The sequence below is a fragment of the Strix aluco genome, chromosome 16 (genome assembly GCF_031877795.1).
Source record: "Strix aluco isolate bStrAlu1 chromosome 16, bStrAlu1.hap1, whole genome shotgun sequence".
In the NCBI taxonomy this organism is placed as follows: domain Eukaryota; kingdom Metazoa; phylum Chordata; class Aves; order Strigiformes; family Strigidae; genus Strix; species Strix aluco.
Genome location: NC_133946.1, coordinates 10,208,292 through 10,228,025, shown reverse-complemented (window position 1 = coordinate 10,228,025; position 19,734 = coordinate 10,208,292). Strand labels below are relative to the sequence as shown.

The 19,734-nt window shown below is 41.1% G+C and overlaps 1 protein-coding gene across 6 annotated transcripts in view; it reads left to right on the top strand.

Annotated features, from left to right (window-relative positions):
- ABTB2 (ankyrin repeat and BTB domain containing 2) overlaps positions 1 to 19,734 on the top strand; it is a 158,794-nt gene that overhangs the window by 4,273 nt on the left and 134,787 nt on the right. For 2 of the 6 annotated variants that reach the window (XM_074841598.1, XM_074841601.1), the window contains 3 exons: positions 507 to 639; positions 1,734 to 1,920; positions 8,110 to 8,213. In XM_074841598.1, coding sequence (XP_074697699.1) covers positions 8,210 to 8,213 — 4 coding nt within the window. In that variant the 5' untranslated portion in view covers positions 507 to 639; positions 1,734 to 1,920; positions 8,110 to 8,209. Of the gene's footprint in view, positions 1 to 106; positions 640 to 1,733; positions 1,921 to 8,109; positions 8,214 to 18,071; positions 19,329 to 19,734 lie in introns of those variants that run through there. The other 4 variants (XM_074841600.1, XM_074841602.1, XM_074841603.1 and 1 more) reach the window with 4 other exon arrangements.

The following is a 19,734-nucleotide window of genomic DNA, read 5'->3' as shown; positions in this document are numbered from 1 at the left end:
AGTAAAAACTGACTTTTATGGGAAGCAGCACACTGGGCTGTCAGTTGATGGAGTGAGATACTGAGAAGCATAGCAGAGGGAAAATGTGGACTTTGAGAAGACACGTGTAGAAGAAAATCAGGAGAAGACAGATAGGAAACCTCTTTTTTGTGTTTGAAATTTTCCACCAAGCTCTGCTGTAGTTATTAAGGCAAGGTCTTAATTTAAACCACTAAAGAAAAAGACTAACCTCAGCAGTAGAAAAGTGTGTTAGAAGAATAATAGTTTATATGTTTCAAACAACATGCTTTTCTTTTCCACTGCTTATTCCATTCTATATAGTCAATAAAGACTTCAGTGGTCCTGGAGCAGACACGTCTTCAGACTTTAATAGTGTATGTGGTTAGTAAATGTCAATGGATACACCAGTCCTAGAGTAAAATAAATTTTTCAGTATTTTTACCAAAAAGAGAAATTAATTCATCTATATTAATGTTTTGCAATAATTTATTAATTTTCATAAACAGTATTCCTGATCATCATTATCAAGAAGTTGTGTTTCAAGTTTAGTGCTGGAAAGACAGCTGCAGTATACTTCTTGAAATGACTGAGAGAAGAACAATAATAGAATAAGAAATGCAGCACTTTTCAGATGCTAAGGTATTCAAACATGTATTTAGCTTTCTGGATATCTCAGTTTTGCATTTTATCCCTAGATACTACATTATTAAAATTATTTCACATCATATAAATACAATTTTCTTTTGTTAATGCATTTGCTTTTATTTGATTTTCTTTCAACTTAAGAGCACTGATAAGTAAGCTTATGAATGTTTTTCTATATTTGTTCTTTGTGTTATTAGCAGCATTGTCTGAAGCATTTACCTGATAGCAGTTAATAAAGCCTCTATTTTGAAACATGGTTTTGCCCATTAATGCTTCATTCTGCATAAGAAAAGACATAAAGCTAGACACAGCAATATTTTTTCTCTTGTTAGAATCAGCAGCTCTTAAGCTTTTAAATGGGTCAGCCATCCAGTATGACTTAGTCACATGTGCTTTAAATTAGTCAAGTGCTTAATTGGCTTGCTGGATGTTTGCATGTATAAATATAGATGCTTGATCCAAGAGATACCTTGATACAATAGACATCATTTTATATGTTCTAATTCTGTAGAAAGAAGAGAATCCCAAATGAACTGGTTTTTCAAACCAATTGAATTTTCAGAAACTTAAAGGCAATTAAAAATGTTGACTGCCAAGCAGGACTGGAAAATCAGGCTGTTATTTCATTGCCAGTAAAAATTACATACATGCTTTTGAAAATGTCTGTAGCTAAATGCATCAATATGGCTCTAGACTAATATACAGAGATTATTCATACAATTTGTTAGTATGGCAATAAAATGAACTAACCTGAAGCTGCTACTTGGATGTATGAACAGAATTTGTTTGCCCATTATATGTATTCTATGATCCATAAGCAGGAGAAAGAATAGTTTGATGCTCTGCTGAAAAATACCAGCGTAATATTTCAGATTAAAATGTAGAATTTCATGCTGCAAGTGGGAAGGTGTACTATATGCTTGGTTAGAGGTCTACAGAATGTGAACAAAAGAGATTGCATGTATGCCTGACATTTAGGTTGTGAGGTGAATAACACCAGTAATGGTGAATTTAGGCATGGTTCATATCTCAACTTCCAGTTAGTTTTGGTACTAAACAATGATCTGATCACATATTATTCTCTACAGCAGTGATTTCTAAATTTTCCTATGAATACAATATCACAGTTATGACTGGAAGAGACAACGTGATCATAGGAAGCTTATGGAGGAAAAAACCAAACAAACCAGCTAGTGAAATGGCAATAAATGAGATGGATTTGCTGTAACCATGGCAAATGTGGACCTTGGGAAATAAGGAAAAACAAAGAAGAAGGTATGTTGCATTTGTAAGATACAAGAAGAGAAAATGTCACTATCTTTGAAACAGTAGGCGAGTAGCTAGAAATTCTCCATACATTATCTAGTCACTAAACTGAAACTGTAAAACCTGAGAGATTTAAGTTAGGCATCTAAGTAATGTTTAGTATCTAAAAAAAAAAAGGCTGGATCGATCTTTTTCTATTTAAGCAAGTTGTGAAAGATGTGACGCTCTGCAAGCAGAGGTACATCAAAGACTATTACAATGCATGTGACAACCGTAGTAGGTACACGTGATACTGGGGTGCTGGAGTATCAGGGAGCGTTTTACATACATAATAATCTGCTGTGCTGACTTGATGGGTCAGTTCCCATGGAATCACCGGGAGGTGATTGTTGCAAATTCCCTGTGCAGTGCCTGCCAGGATTCCATTAAGATAGTAATATTTTCAAGTTTAACATGTTTACAAACCACATGTAGTTTAATATGTTTTTTCTTTCACTTTTTTTTTGTCCTGAAAATGCAAAAACACTTTAAAATATTTAATGGAAGCTAGCTTGTCACTGATAGATTTTCATTGTCTTTAAACTAGCTGATTAACAGATGCTGAACATAACTCAGATTTTTAAAGATAATTTCAGTGAATTGTGAAATAAATTCAGTTTTAAAAATCTGGTTTATTATAGAAGAAAAAATGTGGCTGTCTCTTTAGTTGCTCTGTTTAAGAGGGATAACAGCAATAGACATAAGACTTGAGGTTTGTCCCTTGAGACGAACGCAAATGGAACCAAGGGAGTAATTAATCCTAGGGTACTAGCACACTAATTAGTATTGTTTGAATTGATAGGAGTTGTAGGTTCTCAGTACCTTTGAAAATCTGTTTTTATTTTGGTGTGAATATTTTAGCCTTTTTTTTTGACTTTAAGTAGCTGTCATTCTCAGTATATTTACATGACAATAGGAGGCATCTAAGGATGGAATACTGGCAAAAAGTCTGTATGCCATCTGCTTACATATCTTAATTTTGACAATAAGAAAGACTACAGAAAATTCTGGGGTGTTATGAGAGTCAAAGAAGCAAGGGACACACTCAGAGTGAAATACTGTTAGTAGTATATTAGATAAATATAAATATAAAATAGCTCTTTTAGTCTGGCATAATTGGTTCACCACCGTGCCTGCCATATGGCCAGCAGCTGGCCGATGCCCTTTGCCCCAGCTGTCCTGTGCAATGGCAGCATTTGAGTAGCTGCTCCAGTCATCCTGATAAAAGCAGTTTTTCACACTGACTAGTTATATATCATTATAGGTTGCGAAGATGGCCATTATTTTGTTTAAGACTTACTCAATTGCCATGTGCTACTTATGATTTCTGCTGAACTAGAACGAGGCCTGGGTAAGCCCGTGACTGTTTCGACCACAGGTAGATGTGTGGAAAATAAACAGAGCAGAATGTTTTCTGTGTGTCTAGGTATGGCTATTCTTACAGCCAAAGTTCTCTTCTGTAAATTTGACCTCATTTTTCTAAGGTTTTCTGTTCATAGAAAATTCATTGCCTCAAATAGATAAATTGAAATTATGGAAGCACCTAAAAAAAAAAAAAAGCAAAATAATTCCATAACTACAGTAGTCTTTACAACATTTAGTTAGACATTGAGATCAATTTTAGACATCCTAAAAGATCTCTGGTTTTTATGTGTATGAAGAGCTATGTTTTTAAAATGTGCGCCTGCTTTATAAAAGCTGCTAGAAGAGATAATAGTTATTTTGATATATCAGCACAGAACTTGGCTGTTTCATGACAGCCAAGAAGTGGTGAAACTTATCTGGAAACTGTAACAAATTATTAGGTTGTTGAGGTTTTTTCTGGAGGTTGACATTAAGTTACCAGGTTAATTATATTGATGTGTTTCTAGCTACTAGTTGTCCCCTGCACCCTGGCTGGCCATTTACAAGATATTTACAATAGGTTTATCAGCCATTTACATTGCCACGAAGCTTATGATGTAGGGATAAAAATGAAATACAGATCATGACTTACAAACCATCAAACTTATAAATACACTAAAACCTTCTAAACAGATCTACAGTGATGTATCAGCATTCCTATCCAGCTTTGTTTATGTGCATTTCCTATTTTTGTTGGGTTAAGAGCAGTGTTTGTTCTATGTTTGAACAGCACAGTTGGGTCTTGATCCATAACGTGGACATCTAAACAATTTTAAGAGGAATACACATTTTTCACTGGATATGCTGCCTTTGTTTTTTTCAATACTTCTAGTCTAAAAATGTTTGATAAATTTTTACAGCTACAAGAAAGAGTACCATGTAAATTAGGCCAAGTTTTGACCACCAACTACTTTCAATTCACCAACACGAAAACAGCTATTTTTCAATAGTCCTGTGGTTATTTGACTTGAGGAGGTTAACATTTTTTTTCTTTTCTTTTGTTGTTAGTATGGTAAAGTGGTTTTTTATTTGTTTTTACAGTGTGCTAATATCTCTTCTGTTTGGTATTGCTATTTATACATTTTCCTGAAATCTGAAAATAGGTTTCAAGATACAGAAGGTTGAGATATCTTAATTTTCTGCCTGCATGACAGATTACAGAGGCTTTTCACCATCTTCTTCCGTATTGATGTTTTTGCTCCTTTTCCTGCTTACCAGTCACAGGGATTGTAACCGATAGATCTTACTCACAAAAGGCTCCATTGTACTTGAAAGTTAACTGCCATGTGTTTTCCTATGGTTTGGATATAGACCTTGGTCTAACCCCCTGTATTTTAATGCATTTGAACAAGGAGGTTTCTGTTGTGATCCAGTTCTAAAGACTTACTCTATGACATCCACCCACTATTCGTCATTTAATTCTTTTGTCAAGCTCTGATTCATCATTTTATTGAGCTCTGATGGATCCCATACTACTTAATCCTGGCACCAGCCCCTCTTTTTACTCAATCATACAGACTATTCTTATATTTTTTTCAGGACCAGTTACTGAGATGTGCTATGCATAGAACATTATATAGCACTGTGACATTTTCATTACAGATGATGTGTCACAGGTATGCCTTCCCAATGACGTAGGTGGAAAAAAAGGGAGTTGGTAATTACCTACCCATTGCTTACAGCATATGTTTCATCCTGAATGGCAATAACAAATTGGTCTGAGTCAGCAGTCTCCTTGTTGGAAAGATATTGCTGGGTTATATGATAACAAGCAACTGTGTCATAAATGGAATTAGATATATAAGAAGGTGGGCAGTATTATGTTTATTAAGACTGCATTGACTAGGTGGTTCTTGAGTGCTAATTAATTGACATGAACTGACATGAACTGCATGAAATGACAATGGGTTTTGGAACCTTATGTGGTTGTTTCCCTGCTGTTTTTCACATGTTTTTACTTTTTGGGTTGGAAGTATGCATGCTCTTCTGCTGTAGCACAAAATGGTGGTATACACATTCAGCATCACAAGAATAGTGAGATGGTGAAATATTGTTCGTTCACACAAAAACTAGGAACAAACGTACTGAAAAAGTATGAACAGTGCATTATGTAAGGTACTTTGTCATATAAACTCAGAGAGTTTTCATTTAGTACACTCACTTGGGCAATAAGTGTCAAACTACAAATTCCTGCTCCAACATACTGAAATTAAATCTTGTTGAAGAAGGTTTCTTAAAATTTTTAATACAGGCAGTATGATTTGGTGCTGAATACTAGAATAGTAGTTACTGTGCTGTTATGATGTTGTGTAGAGTAAAAAGATTTCTTTGAAATTGTATTACAGAACCTTTAACAAAGGTTTTGCCTCTACCTCAAACTTTCATGTTTCAGCAGCCTACTAGTGTTACAAAGCTTTGTTTTCCTTTTTTTCATAAAAATGCCAATATTAATGCTCATGCTAGGTGAGTTATATAGCACTTTTCACATATGCTTTATATATTTTAGATATAATTTTATTAAAATATCAGCCTAACTTTGGGCAATCACTCATTTATTTACTAAATTAGCATTATATGATATTGACTCTCAGGTATTTAAACAATATGAAGTATACCTTAAACTGAAAAATTTATAAGATTCTATTGTAGGTTTATGTGCAGGTAGGCAAGGTTTTCTGGTGTATACTGGAAATGGCTAAAATCTCTTGAGTTTATCAGAGAAATCAGAGAAAAGAAAATTAGGGGTCACAAAGTGAAAAGATACAAAGTTCTTAGTGAAGAGAGAATTCTGCAAGTGAAGACATTGTTTTGTTGTGGCTTTTTTCTCCTTACTCTAATATGTTTGGCATTCTTTTAGTCATTATTTTGTTGTCAGAAGTACAGATTCATTGCAGTTTTTCCCACAAGCGTGTTTGAACGTTTCTCTCCTACCTTCCAGATGATGGTGATAGTACTGCAGCAGTCTGTCTGTCTCTCTCGCTTGCCCTTTGCAGCTCTGCTGGCTTTGTCTGTTATTACTGATTCACTACCAAACCAGAGCAGCAAATGGTGGCTAAAAGACCTTAATGGAATATAGGAAGAATTAAGTTCAAATGCTAGGTTTAGGCAAGACTTAAAATGAGCCATGTGTGCCAGATGACTGCCCTAGCTGCTAGCTCCTTCATGGTGCTAAGGATTCCCTGGGTACATCTGCACTGTCCCTTTGCATAGCTCTCTCACTCCTTGGCCTGGGCCTCCACAGTCTAAGTTGTATACTTCGTTCACTCCTGGGGTCTCTATGGATTGAAGGTACTAGGTCCATTGCTGATGAAGCCCTGGTGTGTTTGAAAGAATAGTTAAAAGACAATCGTAAAGACAGCATGGAGGGCACTGCATAAAGACTGGCTACCTCTGCCTGACTGTCCCCCAGTGCCATCCCAGAAGGCATCATACTCTCGTAGGCTTCATACCCTGCCTTATTCCATGCTGGAGCATACCACACCTAGCCTAAGCAGTGTGGCTTTTGGAGGGTTGCCTCGCAACCTTGTCACTACTCAGGATAACCTGAAAAACAAGCCAGTAAGTCTGAACACAAAACCATCGAGGGTTTATAGCATTTTGGCTTGGGTTCATGAGAAGACTTGGGCATACCTCTGTTATACCTGGAGATGGCCTAGACTGGAGGTTTCACTTCCAGCCTAACACACAGGTCTCAGGGCACTCCTGCCCTCACACTCCAGAATTCTGTCAATAGTGGTGAGCAGGGACATTTTAAATTTCAGAAGATGAAAGCAGAATATGTGTGAAGGAGAGCATGTGACTGCATTAAACACAGGGGGTTGCATGCGTCTCCTGGCAAGAGATGGCTCTGGCAAACATCCATACATTCCCATGCCTGTATATGGCTCCTTGGAACCTTTTCTGCACAGATCAGAAGTGCTCCCTGGGTACAAACCTCATTCCACCCAGACGTCCTATGGAAATAACATCAACAACATGCTGGAATGCAGTTTATATAAATTATGTGACATCATCTCAGTGAAGGGATAGTCATCACACGTCCTGTCTTCTCCTATTGATGCTTTCATATGCATTTCCTATCCAACTCCTTTCTGAGGTTTCTAATTGCAGAAGACATCTTCCCATGGGCCTGTCACCCTAGGCCACACGTGACACCCTGGCAAGGATGGGAGGGACAATACTCCAGGCGTTACAGAGTGTAAGACAGGATAGCCACTCCTGACCTTTTGGTGTAGTGCAGTCTCAAAACATGGACAGAAACAGGACAACTTACCACAAGCGTGCCTTCTCTCCTTAACCTTCAGCCTAGGATTTCTGTTTCTGGCTGGAATACTGTGTGCATGGTGACAGATGTGCTCACACAGCACAAGGGTTACTGGTTTAATCCCTTTACAGTAGGCATCCAAGGTAGCTGCACACCCAAGGGTCAGCCAACAGTGAGCACAGGAGGCCTGGTGGGACCCTGGGGTAGGAACGTTTCATTGAGAGTGGATGGTGTAGTGGGTACCAGCTCCACAGCAGACAGGAGTGGGCACTGCTACTCACCTCAGAGGCATATTCCAATTCAAAGTGAGGCACCTGAAGCATCACAAAGTTTTTAATTTACTCCTTACTGAGGGCAGGTTAGAAAAATAAAGCAGCAAAGTTCCACTACCACATTGTGCTTCTCATAATATGTGTCAGCTTGATTCTCATCCTCACTCTGTTTTTCCTGTCCCTGTCTCATTTGCTTTTTCCTTCCTTTTTCTTGTTCAGGAACACATTACTGCACGGAGAGATGCCTAGGTCAGTAGGTGTGACACCTTGTCACGACGGGCCACCTTGTCAGGTGCCGCGGTGGTAACATGATCTGCAAATGGGTAAGTCGAAACCTCCTCCTCCTCCTCCTCCTGCAAAATTGTTTTGTCTTTGGGAAGCAGGTGTCTGCAACAGTGCACTATGCTGTGTCTGTCTTGCCAACGTATTGTGAAGAGAAAGGAGTGGTCCCTCTTCCAGAGGGTTTATGGTAGGGATAAGGAAAGAAAGCATATCTCTAGTTCTATAAATAGAAAGTCAGTGGCTTCAGTATGGTGCAGTTCAGACGTTATGGGCAGTCCTGCAGCTATTCTAAGCAGTTATGTATGCAAGGCGTTGCGCACTTGATCCCTCTGAGAGACAAGACACCTCGTAGCGATAGTGCCATATCGTCCGACAGCATCTGTTTGAAACTGTGCCACATAGGCAGCGCCTCCACGTTCACATACACCCCCCTTCCGTGAGGTGTGTCAAGCAGCAGTTGTTTACACAGCAGTGGGAAAGCTGGTATTCATCTTTCCCGTGAGCATTTTTCATTCTGCAGAGAATTGAATTATTGCACATTTGATAGACATTCTGGAGCAGTTTAGGTACAGTGCTGCTGTGGTATTCCCAGCCGGCCAGCCTCGAGAGGGCGGCAGCGGGTTACTGTGACACAGAGAAGCTGCCTAATCCTACAGAGTTTGGTGTTCCTTGGGAAAATAAAACTGACTAAGCACAACCAGGGGGAAGCCTGTACAGACCGTGATGGAGTAGTAGCCCTTGTGAGGGCTGGTAAGAACCTTGTGGAACGAGATCCTGCATCAGCTAGGAAGCTGTTGCTAGACTGGTGTATGTCAGTACCATAATAAATACTGCAGCTCTTGTCCTAAGGTTCTGAAAGATTCCAGCCAAGGTAGAAGACATTTTAAGACTTGAGTTTTGCCCTTGCATTTCCCCTATCATTTGTCAATTCTTTTCAGCATTGTTTGCCTTTGTATGTAACCACTATTCTCAGCACAGACTGGTATGCTCTGGGGCATCTACTTTATAGCAGTGTTAGAGGATAATACTTTGGTTTCCTGACAGTTTCCTGACTGTTAAGTATTATGAAAGACACAATATTTAACTATAAATGGCTGGCTGGTTGGCTATTCTTTCCATTGACTCTGTGATCGTAGTGGTTGACTCTTGATAATGTTACTGTCAATACAGTATTACTGGCTAAGAAGAGAGAGTTGAGGACATGAACATTATTTCAGTACACACGTTCCAGGAAGCGTGACACCCACCCATTGTAATCTGTACATGTAATTTGCTCTATCAAGTGCCTCATGAAACAGGTTAATATTACAGCCAGTGAATGGCTATAGTAGTAAGTGCGGTTTTGACAGAAAATTCATCCAAATATGTGAGTATTCTGGCACATGGGACTGCAGCAGGTTTCCACACATATGTGATATAGTAGTGGAAACATGAGGTGTGACCCCATGACCAGAAAACTGAGATTATTGCAAGTGCCTCCAAAGAATTATTTTACACCGGTAGCTAATCATGGATAGACTTGTCAGACCTGGTGTTGTCTATCTACTAGATATACACATTAGTATATCTAGCTAGATATCTAGGTGACTAGAGAAGTTTATCCTGCTGTAACTTTATAGCTGGATGTTATAAATTAGTAGCTGTTAAATGCTGAAGAACAACATCATTATTTGCAGGTGTTTCGGTAATGCCTAATGAGTCTAGGAACGTTCTAGTTGTTTCATCCCTGCCTAAGAAAGAAAATGCAGGCACTATAAAATTTTAATTAACAGTAAGAGCTGAAAAGAGAAGTGATAGAAAAATAGGCCTCAGTAACTTTCAGTACACCACTTGCCTTGAATAATGTCATGTGATGAAGCAAATACTCTCTCCCCTTCATTTGATCTGATTCCAGATGGTATAATATGATTTCCCCCCCAACCCTCATGCTAGTGATTGAGAAAGTCTGATATTGTAGCAAGTTAGCATCCAGAAATTTAATGCATTTTTCAGGTGCTCATCTTTCTTATTCTGACAGTTTTCTCCACCCTTTGTGTCACGTCCCTCACACTTTGTCATCACAATAATTTTATTGTGTTATTCATAGGACAAAAGGATCAAACATAGATCCATAATTTTTGCAGTTCCATAATCTTCCCAATAAGGCCTACTACAACACTTGTTCAGTTGTCTGATGCATTTAAAACTAAAAAGTATTTTTATATCACCTCTTGTCTTCATACACTCCAAATTTCTGGACAGAGATTTTCAATGTTTGTTGAGGATTACATTTTAAACTAGGTGAAATCTCATTGGTTATTTGCAAGATTAGCTTGCTTTTCCTACTTCAAAATGTTTTCAAAACAAACATGGAATAAATGCATTATAGGTGAAACAGCTACTGAGGGAGGAGGCTATTTCCTACATTAACAAGTGTAGGAAGCATCTTCAATAGTATTTTCATTCTTAGAAAGTGTTTGATTTAAAGATGTCTTCATCTGTAAAATGTGTGCTGAATTAAGAGAGATTGAAAACTAAATTAACTGGAAATGTTTAAAAGGGTTCAGCAGCAGCCATAGAAATGCAAGTGAGGAGAGGGATTCAACATATAGGCAGAGGATCTGACTTAGAAAAGGGAAAGTTGTGCTGAAAAGGATTCATCTAAGTGTCCTTCACAGTGTGAAGAACAGGATTCATAGAATCACTGAATTGTTGAGGTTGGAAGGCACCTCTGGAGATCATCTAGTCCAACCCTCAAAGCAGGATCAGCTAAAGCAGGTTGTCCAGGACTATGTCCAGTTGAGTTTTGAGTATCTCCAAGGATGGAGATTCCACAACCTCCCTGGGCAACCTGTGCCAGTGTTTTACCACCCTCACGGTAAAAAGGTTTGGGGTTTTTTTAATGTCTAAATGGAATTTTTTGTATTTCAGTTTGGGTCTATTGTTTCTTGTTCTTTCACTGGACACCACTGAGAAGAGCCTAGCTGTCCTCTTTACTCTGCTCCCATCAGGTATTTTTACAAAAAGATCCTCTCTCAGCTCCAGGCTGAACAATCCCATGTCTCTCAGCCTCTCATTAAATGACAGAAACTCCTGTCCATTAATTATCTTCATGTCCATTTGCTGGATTAGCTCCAGTATGTCCATGTCTCTCTTGTACTGGAGAGCCCAGAACTGGACTCAGCACTCCAGATGTGCCTCATCAGCGCTGAGCAGAGGGAAGGATCCCCTCCCTCCACCTGCTGGCAGGGCTCTGCCTGATGCGGTCCAGGATGCTGTTGGCCTTCCTTGCCACCAGGATGTACTGCTAGCTCATGTTCAACTCGTGCCAGCACCCACAGGTCTTTTTATACACAGTTGTTTTCCAGCGGGTCAGCCCCCAGCATGTAGTGATGCACGGGGTTATTCCCCCCTAGATGCAGGACTTGGAACTTACCTTTGTTGAACTTCATGAGATTCCTGTTTGACCACTTCTTCAGCCCGTGGAGGACCCTCTGAATGGTAGCAGCAGCTATATCAATCACTCCTCCCATTTTTTTGTGACCTGCAAACTTGCCAACTGGCCTGCAGCTCACCTTTGTGATGCTGATCACAACCCTTTAAGCCCAGCAGCTCAGGCAGCTTCAAGTCTACCTCGCTGGCCACTTATCTAGGCCATAATTCATCAATTTGCCAATGAGGATGTTACGGGAGTGAGTGTCAAAAGCCTTGCTGAAGTGAAGATAAACAATATCAGCTGCTCTTCCCTCATCCATCATGCTAGTGATTTCATCATAGAAGGCTGTCAGGTTAGTCAGGCATCATTTCCCTTTCATAAATCAATGCTGACTACTCTAATCACTTTTTTGGTCCCTAATATGTTTGCAAATGGCTTCCAGGATTCTTTATTCCATCCCCTTCCCAAGGATAAAAGTGAAGTTGACCAGTTTGTAGCTAATTGCTTTGAATGACTTCTGGAGGAGCACAGTACAGCCAAAGCTGGCCAGTTAAGCTGTCTGTACAGCAGCAGCAAACCACTTTTTTGTTCATCCTGGGAATTTGATGTGCACAGAGACTTCGCTCCTTATCTCTCTAATTATATCTTCTACAAAAGGCAGCTTTTGAAAGTAAAAAGGGTATTTCCTTAATGGATTCTCAGTGTTTCTTAGGCTTTTCATATCTGAAAATGTGTGTCAGAAGCAGGCTGTTGTATAAAGTCTTCAGCAATTAAAGTTTTTTAAACGGTCTTGCTTAACAGTCACTATTTGTCATGATAGACATGACCCCTTATTTCTTGACAGTTAGTAATAATTTTGAGAAGTAGTACCTTATCTGTCATTACAAACAAAGTAAAGCTAATCTGTACTGATTTCCTATGCTAAGCAAATTTACCTTACTGAAAAGAAATGATCTTTTTTGAATAGAAATTCTGTTTTAATTGACAGTCTAAGGATATCAGCGAGGCAATTTATGTGATAGGTAATATCTTTTATTAGACTAAATACTAGAGTAGAAAAAAGTAGACAGGATTTGTTAGGTAAGAGCATTTCTGTGGAACTGTGAATAGCAAAACATAGTTTTAGTCTATACTAAATCACAGATAAAACCAAGGCAGGGAGAACGCGAGATCACCATTTATTACCAACAAGCCTGATTTCTTCAGTATCCTGTCTGTAGAAGATTTCAGTGAGTTCTAACTACCTGAGAAGTTTACACAAGGGATAGTATTATTTCTGAGGATTTTGAAGAACAAAGGCTTGGCCTGAAATTCTTCATTCATGAGATTCTATCTTATCTTTTTAAATTTTAATTAGTGCTATCAAGTAAATTTACTTATGAAATACCAGTTAACACATTCCAAAATGTAACCTTTTAAAAGTCCACTCTGCACAAAATGAAGGGGGGAAGAAGCTGACTTAGTAGATATTGGAAAAGTCTCTCTTCAGCTGGGAAGATCCAGCTGGTACCTCGATTATTACTTGGCAGCTGGGGAGGTCAGCAGCAGGTATTTGGTAACTTGCTGAACTGGACCCTCAACTCCAGTCAGACAGTAAATTGAGGGGTTTTGCTGGATAGGGATTTTGCTGTAGAAAACACACACGTGTACATTATCTCTCCATCAGTGTGGCTTTGAAAATATGCAAAATGTATTCTCTTAACTGCAGTAAACATTTTTTTTTTTTTTGCATTTGATTTAGACCTGGTATGTGATTCCCCTGCTCTAGTCATGCTTCACCTCTACTTTTCCCCCACATCTTCTGGTGTGTGGGCTCAGACTGATTTTCAGGTATTGGGCAGCACCTGTTAACAAAGCTACAGTTTATTTAGAAAAGATAGTTCTGAATGTTGCAGATAAAATGGAGTTAAATTAAGTAGCTATATAAGGAAAATATCTTTTCACAGTGGGCAAACAGAATTAGTACTTGCTCAAAATAGAGACAGCAGCTTGAGAAGGAAATTTCTAGCAATAACCATGGAAGCAGTTCAGGGCCCGCGGAGAAGCCTGGCCAGCTGCTGAGCCTTTGGGCTCATTAACACTCCCCCCAGCTGCAGGTAATAAGGCTTGGAAAGGGCTCCTCTGCCAGGTGCTCTGTAGGTACTACTTCAGGGTTTTGGTTGCACCGTTTAAACAGTTTTTTTGAGTACTCTGCTGAGGATAGTTGTGTTTTGATTCTTTTTTTTTTTTTTCCTTTTACCTGGTGGAAAAGCTTGAGTCTTCTTTACTTCAAGTGAGTAAAATAATCTCATGTGGGACCTAGTGGTAAGGGATGTTTATACTGCTCAATAGCGTGTATATGAATGTCATTTTCTAGGAATACACTGAATTTTGTGGTTTGAACAAGGAACAGATTAGTCTAGCTATTGGTTACTTTAAAAAGTATTGATTTGGAGGCTTTGGTACAGATCAAGTTTATGGGGGCTTTACATTTGCTTTCACTGTTATGTTTCCTTAAAAAGAGATAAAGTGATTATTTTGGAAAGGGTTTGATCCTAGTTGCTATTTGTGTAACAAAGAATGCTGGTGCTTTTTAATTCTAATTAATTCTGATGTACTTTAAAAGTAGAGTTTTAGACTACAGACTTCGACAGAGTTTTATCAGAATACCACTTATATCCGAACTCTTTGCATGAAGGAAAATGAGGCTTCTAGTGTGCCACATTTTTGTTTATTATGGGACTTCCTTTATCTGTTTTGCCTGTTCCTGAAAGTCTTTTGATACCTTCTGCTTCCTTAACACTCGAATTTTAGAGAGAAATGACTATAAGAAAATCTGTCTGTAGAAAGTTGACTTTTATTGTATGAAAATAATTCACCATGCCTAATGGCTCCAGTTGAAACATATGCAAAAAGTGCCCAATACTTATCATGCCTTATAAATGAAGGAATGTTAAGTTGTTCTTATTGGCATTTTGATAAATGACTTGTAATCTTGATTGTTTGGGTTGGCAATTTTGTGTTAGGTCAGTATAGTAATTGCTTTCTGGAAATATACCTTCGTTTTCACAACCTAGTCATATTTGTAACAAAACTGTAATGTGCCTGGTCTGGAAGTGAACTATTTTCTTCTTTTTCAAAGAAAGAAAATAATTCAATTATTTCCTTCCACTCTTCATGTTTCTTTTAGCTGTTCTTGAGAATCTGTTACAAATTTGGCTATTTCTAGTTGTCTGATACAGATAGTGGATTAACACTGAAGAGCACAGCTCATGTGATGAACTTGTTTTGTCACAGAGAAATAGTGCACATGAAATTGAGAAGTGCTACTAGAGAGCCCTGATCTGTCTGGTCCTCTTCCTCCCACCCCAGTTTTGGTTTTGTTGTGTTGGGTATCTTGGAGCTTGGGGTTTAAATATTCAGTAAGGAATATCCTTTCCATGCTTGGGGGCTTCTGTCCCCCAGTTTGTCTGCCTTTGGAAAATGCTGGTGATAGCTTTTCAGCTGAGGGAGAGAAGGATTTATCAGGCAAAGTGTATTGTGTAAGGAAATACTTACTACATGGGAAATTCTAAAAATGGAAAGTGGTGTAACTCCTAACTGAGAAAACACTGCATGAGGGAAGAAAGCAGACGCCGCTTGTTAAGCTGGATGATTTTTGTGTTGTTAAATTACTTGGAATGGTAGGAATAACAAACTGTGTGGGAGTATTGGAGAAGTGTGATAAAGGGAAAGAATAGAAATGATTTGTAGAAATGTGTCAAATACTTGCACAGCTGCATTTTTCCCAAATAATGTCAAGTTCCTGTTGGCCAGCTATGTAGCGATTCTCAGTGGCAATTTATGCTTGCTTTTGTGATTGAAATGAATCCTAAGATGTAGACAGAAGAGGATGAATTTTAGAGAAAGCTTTTGCAAAAAGGTGTCGCAAAACAAAGCACAAAGGCGTTTTAGTGAGAAAGAGGTGATAGAGGTTGGGTTTATGCCTGTTTCCCATTCGTATAGAGTTCAGTGTGAAGACATGGGTCTTCTGTGTATGACCTTAGAGATGCAGACAAGGAACCAACACATCGTACCCTTGTACCCTTGAGGAGGCAGTGGAGAGATGTAGGGACGTGAGGGATGGACACCACATGGTAATCTACCAAAAGTCACGGTTAAGAAGTCTGCTGTACTCCAGGGTACCTAGTATATAGGATTAAATACAGATGTAAGAGTCGGAAGATAATATTTTTAAAAGTATGTTGATTGAATGTACTGAATGCGTGAGACTTAAAACTCTGTCCTTTGGATCAGTAATGCCTTGTCTTACCTTCAGGCACCTATTTACCATGTGTACTGTCAGATGTGTTGTCTTTGCTGGGCTTGAAATACTTAAAAGTAGTGACCGCACCTGAAAAATGTGACAAAATAGCAGAGCTAGCTTTGATCTGTAAGATAACCGAGGGAGGTATTAGAATTGTGTAGTAAAAATACCTATTTCTGAACTGACAGTGGAGCACAAAGTGCTGAGGTGTTATGATTTTCAAATAAACTGGGATGACTTTGGGAGAATTATGTCTGGTTTTATTAGCCAACTTATGCTTCATGTTTGTGCTTTCATGGGGAGAAGCTATGAAAAAGCAAAGAGATTAATTGTAGTTGGGCTTAGATCTAAGAAAGATGAAAGAAGATGTAATGTTAAAGCAGTTTTGAGGGTCAGCTAGTGGGAAGTCAGTATGCCCTGTTAAGTACTTTGTCTTTTAGTATAATCAGAAGCTGCTTGATCCTGTGAGCAGAAGTGCAGAAGTAAAAGATCTGATTTTTCTAGTATTTCATTCATATTTAATAGTTGTTCTGATATATTTTTCACTGACACTAAGCAACGTGTATACCACAGTACAAAAATACAAAATGAGATCCTGTAAGGCATTATGCCTTTGAAGTAGGAAATCTCTTGTATCCCAGATAAGAGAAAAATCTGTGGAGCAGTGAGTTGCCAGCCATGCAAATAGGTGGCCGGTGCAACAGCTGCTCCAAGGGTCCGTTAGCTCCAGCCTTCGTGTGAAAGCACTGCACACTTGGTCAGGTTGTCTGCAAATACAACCCTTTTGCTTCTTCTGTTGTAAGGAGTCATTACAGGAAAGTATTGGACACTGAGAATAGATTGCTGCTCCATTTACCTGTAGAGTTTTTAAATGCACCTGTCTCGGCACTTTTTTTAACCAAAAAAAAAAAAGTCAAAGCATTTGTCATGTTCCTTGTTGCCTTATGAAGTGGGCGTCATCGTGGTCAGTCTACTGTTACAAATTTAGACAACTTCAAGCAAAACCTTTTGCCCTCGTACAACTAAAAGACAACAGGACATGACACTTGAAATTTTTGATTGGTATCTATTTAGTTGAATAATGAAGAAAAATATATATACTCTGCAAAAGCACAAGCAATACCAACCAGGCTACTCTAAGAGAAGGATGCCATCTTTGTAAGGAGGAGAGACTTGCTTCCTGCGAGTCACCGCAGTAGTGGTTTAAGGTTAATAATGAGTGCTGAAATTCCTGACTGAAGTTTTCTTCCACGGGTTTTAAATATCTAACGCCACTGTAGAGCGAAAACGAGCACAGAGCTTCTGTGTATCTTATAGAGCAGAAGTAAAATGCCGCGTCTGTAAATAAGAAAGCTGTTGAAAAATCAGTGCTTGAAATGTGCCAAACACCCGTATTTGCAGTCACTGCCGTTGTCTGTACGGAGGAGGGACTCTTGGCCACCTTCGCTCTCGGTGGCCGATCCTTGTCGCCCACTGCTAATGTCATTTGGGGTTCCACAGCCTGTGAAAGGTCACTGGACGCTGTGGTGGTCGGGTGGCCGTAAATAGTAGCGGCCTTGTGATCTCTGTGGGGGTTACTTCTTGTAGAAAGATGTGAAAAATGCGTTTAAAAGTTTAATGACACAACCTGAGGACCTGATGCCGGGAGTGAGGTTTCTCCGGCCTGCGCGGTGCAGCCGAGGGAGGGCACCCTCGGCCCGGGCAGGAGCATCGCATGGGCGGAGGGAGGAGAGAGACAAACCAGGCACCTCCGTTCCGTAGCCAGCTCAGGGTTCAAGGTCAGGGCTGTGTAAACCGCCACACAAAGGCTCCTTTCACCAGCCGGCGCACCGGCCCCGCGCCCGCCCGCACAATCCTCCATTCAGTCGGTGACTCCCGCGGGGCTGGGCGTGCGTGACCCTCGCCCCGGGGAGCCACCACGGCGCCTGGCCCGGTCGCTGCGCCGTTGCCCGGAGCTGGGCAGGGCGGGCGAGCGGCCACCCCGGGCGAGCGTGGCCGGTGGCGGTGGGGCGCGCGGGGTCGCCCGGTCCCGCAGTCCGCCGGAGTGCCGCGGCTGGCCCCGCCTCCTCCGCCATCGGCCCCGCCTCTCCCGGCGCTATTTGCATACGGACCGCCCATCTCGGATTTCACTGGCGGACGCGGCCTCCGTCGGCATCGCTGATTGGTGCTTCTCCCCGCAGGTCATTTGCACGCGGCGGTGCGGGCCGCCCGGCAGACCCGCGGCGAAGTTGAGTCGGAGCCGCCGCCAAGTGTCCCGCGGAGCGCGCCCCGCCCCGCCGCCGCCCCGCGCCCTCCGTCGGCCCCGCGCCCTGCTCGGGCAGGAGGCGGCCCGGCGCGCCGGGGCTCGCCACCGCCGGCTGCCGCCAACCGGCCCTCCCCCGAGGCAGAAGATGGCTGAGAGCAGCCTCCCTGCGGGATGGAGGTAGCCGGCCCTCGGTGGAGCCGGCGTGCGGGGAGGGCTCCTGCCCGCTGTGCTGCGAATCCTCCCGCGCCGCTGGTGGGACGGGCAGCTCCGGCTCGGTAGGCGCACGAGGGATCTGTCCCAGCCTCACCTTTCGTGCTCTTTGCGGTTGGTTTAACCCGTCTTTCCTATGGCTGGGATATACAGCTCTACTCTGAAGACCCTGGAGGATTTAACTTTGGACTCTGGTTATGGGGCAGGGGATTCCTGCAGGTCCCTTAGTCTCTCTTCTTCCAAGTCCAATTCCCAGGCTTTCACCTCTTCTCAGCACAGAGGCAACTGGTGGTACTACTCGGGCTCCATGAACAGTAGGAATAACAGCTGGGATACCGTGAACACTGTCCTGCCGGAAGACCCCGAGGTTGCAGATATCTTTTCCAAGTGTCCTAAACTGCCGGATCTAGAGGAATACCCTTGGACTGAAGAAGACATTGGAAAAATACTCAGAAAAGGGAAGGGAGATGGCAATACCAGAACCTTTTCACAGGAAGCTGTCAGGCGGCTCTCGCAGTTACTGAGGCGCGCCTTGATCAGGCTCTCCAGGGAAGCTCAGCGGCTCAGCGTGATGCACTCCAAGTGCACCAGGTTTGAGGTGCAGAGCGCTATCAAGCTCATCCAGAGCTGGTCGTTGTCGGAAAGCTGTGTCCTGGCGACTGTCAAGGCGCTCTCTCTGTACAGCATGAGTGCTGGAGATGGACTGAGGAAAGGTAAATCAGCCAGATGTGGCCTTACCTTTTCCGTGGGGAGGTTTTTCAGGTGGATGGTGGACACTAGGATCTCAGTTAGGATCCATGAGTATGCAGCCATCTCTTTAACTGCTTGCATGGAAAACCTTGTAGAAGAGATTAAGGCTAGGGTTTTGGCAAGTCAGAGCCCGGATGGTGGAGGAGGGGAGATCTCGGCTGAAATCCTGGAGATGGTTATCAACAACGATGCTGAACTTTGGGGAGTGTTGCAACCTTATGAGCATCTCATCTGTGGGAAAAATGCTAATGGTAAGATCTAGCTTTTACAATTTCTAATCTCTGTACCAGCAAGCTTTACAGTAAAATCATTGATTTCTATGGACTTTGGGTTTTTTTGGTTTTTCTTTTAATCTGAATTGCATCTTGCTTGTGGTTTCTGTGTGTGTAAAGCAGACACGACGGTTTTACCAGGCAAGAATGATCCTGCTTTATTCTTAAGATGTATCAGTTTATAAAAGGTGCAGAGGCTGTGGGAAACCAAGCCCTGTTGTCCTAACAAATGTCTCCTGACTTTCTACCAGCTGCTGTGTTGAGCATTTTTACTATAACTGGCATATCAATGTGCTTCTAACCTTAAGATGAAATGTGCTTTACAAGCAGCTCTTCAGAAAATACCACTATTGTTTTTAAACAAAACTTACATTATAGTGAGTAT